Source organism: Gobio gobio (genome assembly GCF_949357685.1).
Source record: "Gobio gobio genome assembly, chromosome: 19".
NCBI lineage: Eukaryota > Metazoa > Chordata > Actinopteri > Cypriniformes > Gobionidae > Gobio > Gobio gobio.
Genome location: NC_137112.1, coordinates 40,716,047 through 40,727,681, shown reverse-complemented (window position 1 = coordinate 40,727,681; position 11,635 = coordinate 40,716,047). Strand labels below are relative to the sequence as shown.

At 38.3% G+C, this 11,635-nt stretch overlaps 1 protein-coding gene across 3 annotated transcripts; it reads left to right on the top strand.

The window, feature by feature from the left end:
- Positions 1–203: 203 nt before the first annotated feature.
- LOC307142953 (uncharacterized protein) lies at positions 204–11,504 on the top strand. 3 transcript variants are annotated; one of them, XM_079844160.1, is made up of 6 exons: positions 213–374; positions 764–824; positions 956–1,904; positions 1,986–2,061; positions 8,728–8,841; positions 10,097–11,504. In XM_079844160.1, the coding sequence occupies exons 1-6, from the start codon at positions 331–333 to the stop codon at positions 10,767–10,769; spliced, it is 1,917 nt and encodes a 638-aa protein (XP_079700286.1). In that variant the 5' UTR covers positions 213–330; the 3' UTR covers positions 10,770–11,504. The 3 variants fall into 3 exon arrangements, with proteins under 3 accessions (XP_079700288.1, XP_079700286.1, XP_079700287.1); XM_079844162.1 differs by lacking the exon at positions 764–824 and having other exon boundaries at positions 204–269; XM_079844161.1 differs by lacking the exon at positions 764–824 and having other exon boundaries at positions 215–374.
- The last annotated feature ends 131 nt before the right edge of the window (positions 11,505–11,635 follow it).

The following is an 11,635-nucleotide window of genomic DNA, read 5'->3' as shown; positions in this document are numbered from 1 at the left end:
GACACTTTTTTTTTAAAGTAATTAGGAATATAAGAAGTTAAGAGTATACATTTACAGTTATAAAAAAAGCTAAGCAGTATGTGAATTAAATACCTAATTGTGATTATATATATTTTTAACTATACTTTCTCAAGCCATAATTTTAAAATAGCCTGCAGCGCCCTCCTATGGCCGATCTTATTGAACTGCAGTTTCCGGTGGATGATGACAGGTCGCGCGAGGCTTGAAAGTAATCGCGCGCGAACAGCCCAGCCAGCAGTTCTTCTGAGGTAAACAGAAAAACTGCGTTTTCGCTTCATATCGATCCGATTCGAACTCGGTTTTAAAGCGATGGACATGTTAGAACAAACGGACTATCGACATTTCGAGAGAGAGTAAGAAATATGTTCGATTTTCTATTGTAAAATGTGTTCAACTAGTACAAAAACTTCACGAGACAATCAAAACGTGAACGGAGTAACTTAACGTAACGGTCAAATAACAAATGTTTTATTAACGTAAGTGTTTTGGAAAAATATTTTATTGTTGAGGTGAGGTGATTTAGTGCTTTATTAAAAGATTACACGTAAAGTTAATTCTTAAATTTAGGTATTTTACGTAAATTTTTACTGTATGTACAATGTAGTAAGATGTTTCCCAACAAAGTATTAGGGCATTAGTCAATCAAATGTGCTACTTTTATGTTGTTTGGATTTTCAGTCACCCAAAACTTGTTAGTCATAGAACAAACTGTGTTTTAGTCACTGATGACTATTGTTTTCAGGGCATGCTACTACTACCTCACTATCTTTCCTCAAAGACAAGAGTCAGGATGCTACAGTGAGGTAGAACTCACCCTAATCAGTTAGAAACTATTACCTGGAAGAAGTTTTGACTTAATAACTTGTATATCATGTCAGTAAATGTTGTTGTTGTTTGTTAAGTTGTTAACTTGTTTGATTTTACTTTATAACAGGTGAATATCTTGGTTCTCAGTGAGGTCACTACCAAATCTGTCACTATGAAACTGCGGCGCAAAACAGCCCCGAGAGGTCGACAGCAACAGCGAGAACATGAGAAGGTCTCCGAGAGCATCTCTGTGGCGTTGAGTGACACCGACTCTAGCCAATCAGATGGTGTTGAAGAAATGAGAAAATCTGCCTCTATGAAACCACGGCGTAAAACAGCGCTCAGAGGTCGACAGCAAGAACATGAGAAAGTCTCCGAGAACATCTCTGTGGTATTGAGTGACACAGACTCTAGCCAATCAGACAGTGTTGTAGAAATGAAAAAATTTGGCTCTATGAAACCACGGCGCAAAACAGCCCTCAGAGGTCGACAGCAAGAACATGAGAAAGTCTCAGAGAACATTTCTGTGGTGTTGAGTGACACCAACTCTAGCCAATCAGACAGTGTTGAAGAAATGACAAAATCTGACTCTATGAAACCGCAGCGCAAAACAGCCCAGAGAGGACGACAGCAACAGCGAGAACATGAGAAAGTCTCCGAGAACATCTCTGTGGTGTTGAGTGACACAAACTCTAACCACTCAGACAGTGCTGAAGATATGAAGCGTCCAAAAAAGAAGAGTAGAGCTGGTGCATCATGCCTATTGAGGAAAGAAGACGAGAGGCCGCTTTCCATTGTGGAACCACAATCTGGAAGAGTTCAGAAGATCTCCCTGGCTCCAGGTGCAATGGCTGAGGACACTCTAGGGAAACTCAGGTTGATGGCTAACACCTCTGAGCTGAGGCCTAGAAGCCCCGTTGACTCTGTTTTGGACGAATCCAGTACTGATCTCACGGTGGAATCAGGTCCCAGCTCGCCCTGTCATCCTGTTGATACCGTAAGATGCAAAGCATGTGAGAGTCTTTTTGCCAAAATGAGAAGACAGCCGACCCCAAAACAGAAAAGCAGAGACAGGAGTAAGCATTTCGGATGTGTTGAGATTTATGTGTAATATGCCTATTACTGTGTTACCAAAAAGTTTTTTCTTTGTGTATTAGATCCAGCGTCTTTATCTTGTGATGAGTGGATTCTGCTTAAGAAGTGGCACCCTCAGAGATCCAATCGTGAGAAGGGGTATGTTATGTTTTAAATGAATATCACACTGATGTTAAAAAAGACAGAGCTATGTTTATTTAAAAAAACGCCGGTTTTGGTTTTTCCCAGAACAACGACTGTGAGATTTTTAACATCTAAAAGACTTGACAAGCAGACGGCAAAAGCCTATTTACATGACAGAGAATAGTCAAGAAATGTCCCAAGTCATTCAGGCGTTTTAAAAGACAAGATTGTTTTCCTATCTATTCCCTAAGTTTCCCTATCTATTTTGCAAAAGAGAACGCCACAGCACTGTTTTCTTTAATCATATAGATTGCCTTTCTACTGTGTAGTGACTATCCGTAATCAAATTGTCATGTTAGTCACACCTTAGGTCTGATGCTTCCTTTGTAACCTGACAGATTAGACGCTTCCTTTGTCTTAGCTCCATTGTCTACAAAGTTGCACATGCAGATATTATTACAAAAAAATGAGAAGGGAAACGGATGGAAATGGTAATGAAAACTTAGGCTGTCCACACGAACACAGGTATTTTCAAAACTGCTTCAGTTTCTATTCGGTTTGGCCGTTCGTCCACACACACACACGCAGTATCTGGACACTGAAACCAAACTTTTTGGAAAACTCCTGGTAGGATGAACATTTTTAGAAACTCCGTTTGCAGTGTTGTCGTGTGGACCGTGAAACCGGAGATTTTGGCTTTTTTAGTCAAAACCAGAACCGGCAATAACCTTTTTTTCCAGGCTTCTGATTGGCCAACATGGCTTTACGGTTAGGGTTATATTGCCACCTGTTGGTTTGGCATGCTCTTGACAGCACTTCATAGTGTGTTTTTGCGTTTTCATGTGGACGCAAAAAAAATTTTTAACTGAGGAAAAACTCAGTTTATAAAAATACCTGTGTATGTGTGGACAAGGCCAAACAACTTTGGCTGACAAACAAACAGAAGGCAAAGTCTAAAGACTTGTTGCATGAAGCTAGTTGAACAAACTATGAGTTTCAGAGTACGTTTAGAGGTGACAAATCCATATAAACGTGCTCACAACGCTCTGTATAAATGTTCTCTGCCAACTCCGGTTTAATCCAGAGTTTGCGATTTATCTCTGAAGCACGTGCACCTGAAAGGTAATTTTAATTTACTAATTTACTCACCCCCATCTCATCCAAGATGTTCATGTCTTTCTTCAGTAGAAAAGAAATTACGTTTTTTGAGGAAAACATTCCAGGATTTTTCTCCACATAATGGACTTCTATCAAATGGCTTCAGAGGACTCTGCACGATCCCAGACGAGGAATAGGGTCTTATTTAGTGAAATTAAAAAATTGTATATACTTTTTAATAGGGATGGGCATTTTTACGAAATATTGTATTCGGATATTTGGGCTCATAAAAAACGAATATTCGAATATCGTTTATTTAAATGACGTTATTTTGAGAAAAGGAGAAAGATGTAATTATTATTATTTTTTTTATTCATCAAGTTGTTGTCACCATTTCTGAACAAACTTATGATTAGGTATTAGGGCTGGGCGATATATCGCATGACATTGTTATGCACATCTCGTCAGTAAAGCCGGTTCCTTGATTAGTAGTAAATCGCCATCACCTGCTTTCAGATGGAGCGGCATTTACTACACAGAGCCGTAGTTCACTGACAAGCTGAGCCATATCGCATTAATTATCGCAGGCGATACGTCCGTGATAATTAATGCGATATGGCTCAGCTTGTCAGTGAACTACGGCTCTATGTAGTAAATGCCGCTCCATCTGAAAGCAGGTGATGGCGATTTACTACTAATCAAGGAACCGGCTTTACTGACGAGATGCGCCTAACAATGTCATGCGATATATCGCCCAGCCGTATTAGGGGTACACAACAAGCTTACATTATATCTTAAGGTTTTCATTCAGTTCAAAACATTAAACAATGTGTAAGCCAAAAATATAGGCCTAAAGAACAAAAGCATTATAAGCTCAAGCAGCACGAGCGGAAAAAAACACTAATAAAGCAGAGCGCGCCAGTTATCGTGCAGAACATAGGCTACATATACACACGAGTCAGAATATGGTTATCGTGTTTTTATATAGTTGCACATTATAATGTTGAAAAAACAATAATATCATGTGGATGATTATATTCTCGGGTGAGAAACGTGCCCCGCTGACAGACGTTAAGGAGAGACACAGATAACGGTGTTGTGATGTTTTTAACAGCACTTTGTGTTTTCTGTTCTTAAACCCTCGACAAAACTTAAAGGAAGCATTTGTCTCGAGATAATTTTGCTGATCGTCTCTCTCTCACTCGGTGAACATCTGTGCTTACCTGCACTCCTGATGCAGTGATGGAGAGCTGTCCTCATTCGACTGGTGTTTGGATTTGATGTGATTTCATTAATTCATTTTATCAAAAGTAACTCCATTTTGTAAGATAATTTTCAATGTTCATTTGAGTAATTCCAAACATCGCGAGGCAGGACATTACAGGTGCTGGTCATATAATTAGAATATCATCAAAAAGTTTATTTATTTCACTAATTCCATTCAAAAAGTGAAACTTGCATATTATTCATTCATTACACACAGACTGATATATTTCAAATGTTTATTTCTTTTAATTTTGATGATTATAACAGACAACTAAGGAAAATCCCAAATTCAGTATCTCAGAAAATTAGAATATTGTGAAAAGGTTCAATATTGAAGACACCTGGTGCCACCATCTAATCAGCTAATGAACTCAAAACACCTGCAAAGGCCTTTAATGGTCTATCAGTCTAGTTCTGTAGGCTACACAATCATGGGGAAGACTGCTGACTTGACAGTTGTCCAAAAGACGAAAGTTGACACCTTGCACAAGGAGGGCAAGACACAAAAGGTCAGTGCAAAAAAGGCTGGCTGTTCACAGAGCTCTGTGTCCAAGCACATTAATAGAGGGGCGAAGGGAAGGAAAAGATGTGGTAGAAAAAAGTGTACAAGCAATAGGGATAACCGCACCCTGGAGAGGATTGTGAAACAAAACCCATTAAGAAATGTGGTGGAGATTTACAAAGAGTGGACTGGAGCTGGAGTCAGTGCTTCAAGAACCACTACGCACAGATGTATGCAAGACATGGGTTTCAGCTGTCGCATTCCTTGTGTCAAGCCACTCTTGAACAACAGACAGCGTCAGAAGCGTCTCGCCTGTGCTAAAGACAAAAAGGAAAAAAAGTGGTCCAAAGTTATGTTCTCTGATGAAAGTAAATTTTGCATTTCCTTTGGAAATCAGGGTCCCAGAGTCTGGAGGAAGAGAGGAGAGGCACACAATCCACGTTGCTTGAGGTCCAGTGTAAAGTTTCCACAGTCAGTGATGGTTTGGGGTGCCATGTCATCTGCTGGTGTTGGTCCTCTGTGTTTTCTGAGGTCCAAGGTCAACGCAGCCGTATACCAGGAAGTTTTAGAGCACTTCATGCTTCCTACTGCTGACCAACTTTATGGAGATGCAGATTTCATTTTACAACAGGACTTGGCACCTGCACACAGTGGCAAAGCAACCGCTACCTGGTTTAAGGACCATGGTATCCCTGTTCTTAATTGGCCAGCAAACTCGCCTGACCTTAACTCCATAGAAAATCTATGGAGTATTGTGAAGAGGAAGATGCGATATGCCAGACTGAATAATGCAGAAGAGCTGAAGGCAAAAGGAGCCTAAGTATTGAGTGCTGTACATGTTCATACTTTTCAGTTGGCCAAGATTTCTAAAAATCCTTTCTTTGTATTGGTCTTAAGTAATATTCTAATTTTATGAGATACTGAATTTGGGATTTTCCTTAGTTGTCTGTTATAATCATCAAAAAAAACAAAAAACAAAAAAACATTTAAAATATATCAATCTATGTGTAATGAATGAATATAATATACAAGTTTCACTTTTTGAATGGAATTAGTGAAATAAATCAACTTTTTGATGATATTCTAATTATATGACCAGCACCTGTATGTGATCAAATACACTTAACTTATTAACACGCTCCACAGCGCCACCCAGTGGTTTTAGTCATAACTGCGAGTTTTAGAGGGATTTCTCATGGATTCATTGCATTTACGACCAGCAAAGCAATATAGTAAAATTCGAATAGTATTTTTATTTTTCGAATATTAATTACAGATCGAATATTCAAATAATCGAATATTCGTGCACACCCCTACTTTTTAACCTATATTGCTCATCTTGTGCTGCTCTGCGGCGCGCCACGCCACAGATTACGTAATCACATCTGAAAAGTCGCGTTAGACGTAGATGTTTTTTTGAAAATGACAGATCGTTTCTCTAGATAAAACCCTATTCGTCGTCTGGGATCGTGCAGAGCCTCTGAAGCCATTCGAAGCGCTTTTGAAACTGCATTTTTTTTTAACCTTCAACCCGTTGGTTGCCTTCAAAGTCCATTATGTGGAGAAAAATCCTGGAACGTTTTCCTCAAAAAACCTAATTTCTTTTCGACTGAAGAAAGAAAGACACAAACACCTTGGGGTGAGTAAAATGTCAAGAAATTTTGATTTAGAAAGTGAACTAATCTTTTAAGTGATATTTATGAAAAAAATATTACGTTTACATGGCAGGAATATGACTATATATTGACTATATCAACGTAAGTGACTTACAAATAGGCCTTTTAATTTATCATATATTTTAGCACTTAAAATAATGCACGTAAGCTTAATCTGTTTAAAAGCTTATATTTTAAAGCAATATATTGGTTATATTAATTTAAAAGCAAAGTTTAATATTAATTGTAAAATAAGTATATAAATTATACATAATTGCAATTCATTTAATATAAATATAATAAATAATTAGCAGTAAAACATGGTTTAATTTATCTTTTAAATTCATTCTCGTGAAACTGCTTTACTTTGGAGCAGATACAGAGATACAGGGAGACTGGCTTATTTCATCAGATACGTGTCACTTTACTCACAGCTGATTGGTCCAGTTTTGGTCTGAAATCTCTAACTCAGAATAAAACCTGCTCCGGAGCAGGTTAGCCGTGTAGCATAAATTAACATGGCGATGAAACCAATCCACTCTCTTGAGCCCGAAAAACCAGTTTGCTCAAATTAATCACAAACTTACCTGAGGTACGTTTCCTGAACAAGGTCTTAACTGTTTAACTACTATAGTATGATGCATTGTTGAAGAAATCTCCGAGCTAGTCACAACTGTTTCCCGAAACCATACTGTTGCAAATCTGTCATTCAACCACGTTGGTTAATGACGTTTGAAGGCGTTTGAACAGTGAGGGTACACTCTTCAAAAACAGTGCTTTAAATCAGGGGTTCCCAAACTTTTCCATCCCAGGACCCACCTAGAAAAGTATAATCTATCTCACGACCCACCTAAATAATTGTAAATGAATGTGGGGTGAGGGTGGGAGGCGTTAATTCTCTTTAGAGCAGTTTTTATTTTCTTTGTCATAGTATGAATGACATACAAGTTTAATTGCAATACAAACTTGGGGTACATTATTCAAATTTTGATAATTAAAATAGCCACCTAATGGCTATATTGAAATAATGTGAAGAGTAACCGAGTAGTTTCTGCTGCCTCAACTAATTTACACAGACATGGCAGAACAAATTTAAAACAAATGAAAAAGCAGCCTACTGTAAGCTAAATCTTAACCAAATTTTTGATATGACAAAAAAAAAACAATATAAAAAAAAATATGGTTAATATGGTTTCATTTCTTCATTTACTAATGTCCCTATGAACGTGATTTTTTTTTAACATTAATGAGAGACATTCAACATTACAGTATAACTGAAAGCTATATCAATTTCAACATTAGGCTTTTAAAAAATAACTTTTAATTTAAGTGAACAATCCTCACATAAACCCATTGTAATAATTGTCATCGTACCTGTGGCCTGTTAACAGGAAGGAAATATACAGAAATTGAATAAAGTTATCAAACAGTTTGCACTGCATAAATAATACATTAAATATAGATTAATTTTCATTAAAGCTACTGTTTTCTGTTCCCTTTGTTCTCGGATTAACATTAATTGCAGACAGCATTAGTGGCTGAGGTTCCTTTAAGATCTGCCGCTGCTGAACGCGGATCTGACACGCTGTCACGCGCATCTAATTTTCTATCAACTCTTTAAGTTCAGTTAAGATGTTATTTAACTCATTTACGACGGCTCTTAAGAGGATACTCGCGCTCGTATATATAAAAAGTGAGTAAACGTAAGCGACCCGCCAATGTGATGTGATCAGTGATTTGACAGAGTTAACGTGACCCTCCACAATTGATTTTTACCATTTGGTGGGTGTTAATTTCAAACCCTGAAAACTGTTATCACAACAAGTCACGCATGTGCGCTTCATGAAACACAATGCTGATATATTTATAAATTAAATGGCAGCCTTTGCATTTTGAAAATCGCACTGACCAAGTAATATAGTGATTTATATTTAACGTTGGTATACCTAATGGGTGTAGCTAGAATATCCAACCATACCCTAACCCTTCCCACAACTCTATCCCTCCACCCCGTTAAACGTCCAGAAAAGTGGAGCTTGACGTCATTTGACTCTGTAGTGAGCACCACCAAAAAATGGTTCCTACATAATGCATAGACTGCCATGTTTGGAAATCCCGTTAATTAGGTTGAATGTGAATTGTGTGAATGTTGATCTTCAGATTATTGTGGAAAAGCCTGAGTCGCATCAGGATGCTGTCAGCACAAGGCTCAGATTCTGCAGCCATCAACACAACTCAAGTGAACTGCTCCAGACCTCATGTGTTTCAGTGGAGGTGAGTCAATGTCATTTATTATCAGGATAACTTAAACGGACCGAACTTGAAAATGGGCTAAGATCTCAGTTACCCCTTTTCCACCAGAATGAACCGGGTGCTAGTTTAGAGCCAGTGCTAATGCCAGTTTGCAGTCGGTTCGACTGAGGAGCCTTCTAAGAACCGGTTTGCCTTTCCACATGCTGAGAGCCACCACAGAGCCAGGTCTTACGTCACTGTATACGTCTGATCTTTCTCAGCAATGGTAGTGAGGCAGTGGGAAACACAAACACACCAGGCTTGTTCGAGATGCATCGGCGCTGCGCAGACCGATCCGTGCATGATATCAAAATACAGCAAGAGCGATTCAAAAGCATAAGGAGTCGCCTGTTCTCGTTGTCATTTCGAACAAGCCTTCCATCAACAATGGCGAACGTTTTTACTTTTGATGCACATGGCTTTACGATCCTAACAGCGAATCCAATGCATTCGCGCAACTCACCGTGATTTGTATAGACAGAGATTACAATCGAGCCGCTGTAAGCTCCATTAGCTGCTATTTCAAAAAATGGCGGTCACAAGTTTGTGTTTGTCTTGTTGGTCACGGTAGCCCAGCCCCTGACGCAAGCGGTTCTTACTTCTAGACCAGCAATGTTTTGGTGCTACTTAAGAACCACTTTTCCTGGTTCAGAGCTGGTGCTTTGGGTGTGGAAAGACAAAGAACCGATTTGAAACTAGGCTCTGGCTCTGAACCAGCACCAGCACTGCCTTGGTGGAAAAGGGTAAGTGTGTTCCACTTCAGCGATGGCTGAACCTATTTTCCATAAAAAAAAATTCTAATGATCGTTGATTATTATTAGTAGCATTATTTTGAATTTTTTATAATTTAATTTTATATTTTGAATAAAAGTATACAGTAAATGCATTGCCGTTCAAAATGTATGTACAATTTTTTTTTAAAAAAAGCCTCTTGCTCACCAAGACTGCATTTACTTGATCAAACATACAGTAAAAACAGTAAAAAAAAAAATATTATATTAAATATTTTAAAATGTGATTCATTCCTGTGATTGTACATTTTCATCAGTCATTGCTCCAGTTTTCAGTCTCGCATGATCCATCAGAAATCATTCTAATTAGCGAATGTGATAATTAAACGAACCTGGATACACATTAAAAGTGCACCACATCACACCATCCAACTTTTCTGTTTTGGCACAATGTAACTTATATGATTTCAGTAGTAAGTAAAGTCATTTTGTGTGCATATGTTTAGGAGTTTGCGTCGCTGCAAGTTTCTGACCTCCATTCAGACTGACCTGTCTATTACCAAAGCGAAGCCACTGCATCGTAAGAGGCCACGAGCTGTGGTCTGGCCACCCGTTGGAAGGTGGAAACATTCTGTGAATAGAAAGACTTCCATAAATGACACATTATCTCAGCAGCTTTATCCACTCAACCTCAGTGTCAATGTGACACAGGAGAAGAAACTGCTTGTAGATGACCAGATTTCAAGATTAAATGCAGAATACAAGCAGAACTCAGATGCCTCCAGCAAACCGAGGACGACTAATTTCTGGGGCAAACTGAACAAGCAGGAAGTGTCTGATGGCGGAACGCGCCGGGTGCTGAAGTTTGATGACACGCCTGAAACTGTTGATGTGGGAACTGCGGATCAAAGGAGAAGCCAACGGCTGCGGCATGAACGTGGAGAGATTCGTGAAGCCCAGAATGGTTTCCAGTATGAGCAACAGGAAGAGTCCAAGTATTCTGATAGGTTCAGGACGCCCACAGATCTCTTCAGCATGAAGCATAAGATTAAGCGAGGGAACCAGAAGAATGTCACTGGTGATACAAACCCGGCTGTACAGAAGCCAAACTTCAAGTCCATGTTAATAGCCACACTGTTGAAAACTCAGAACCAGATTATTAAAGAGTCCTGCAAATGAGTGTCTATGGGAGTTTGTAATTAATTCTGGTATTTGTTTTGTATAATTGAAGAGACATGCATCGCTGCTATCAAGTTTTGTTTCTTCTGTTACTTGTTTAAATGAATAGATGTGATCTCTGAAAAAAACCCAGCTGATATGTATTGCTCCTTTATTTGTGTTCTAACATCGGCATTTATTTTCATGAGTAAATAAATCGTTCAACAACAACACATCTGTTTGTCTGTGCTGGTAATGTCACAGTGGCTTGAACTGCAGTCGCTGTAATGACCACAGAGCGGCGCTGTTTCCAAGCAAACTTGCATGTGCACTTGTTTTTGTTTGAACCATTTTAATTGTTACATCATATTACTTTTTTTCTTATCACATTGGCCAAACATGATGTGTTGACATCTAACATGAATTTGTGCAAAATTCAGGACTTCCTATTTTTCAGTGAATCAACCAAAACTCAGTAGTTTTAAATGGATACATATCCTTTATACGCATATATGTATAACCTTCAGACCCAGCAATTTATTTATTAGCATTGTGGCTGATTTGATAATATATATAATATAATTTAAAGTAATGTATAGAAGGTAGGGTAGGCTTTGAGTCAAAGGTTAAATTATACAAATGTGTTTTCATTAGCAGTTATACCTCCTTAAATGTAAATTCCAGTATAATATTTTTGTAATAGCTGTTGAATAAAACAAAACGGCACAAAAAAAAGTAATTTAACTGGTAATTTCCATAAAGGTTGGAGCAAGTTTTTTTCATACACTATAAATGTTTTGAATCAATGTATACAAGTTATTAATTGCAATATTTCTTTGGGAAAACAATGGTTTAATGCTTGTATGTTACCTTTTACAATTGCTGGG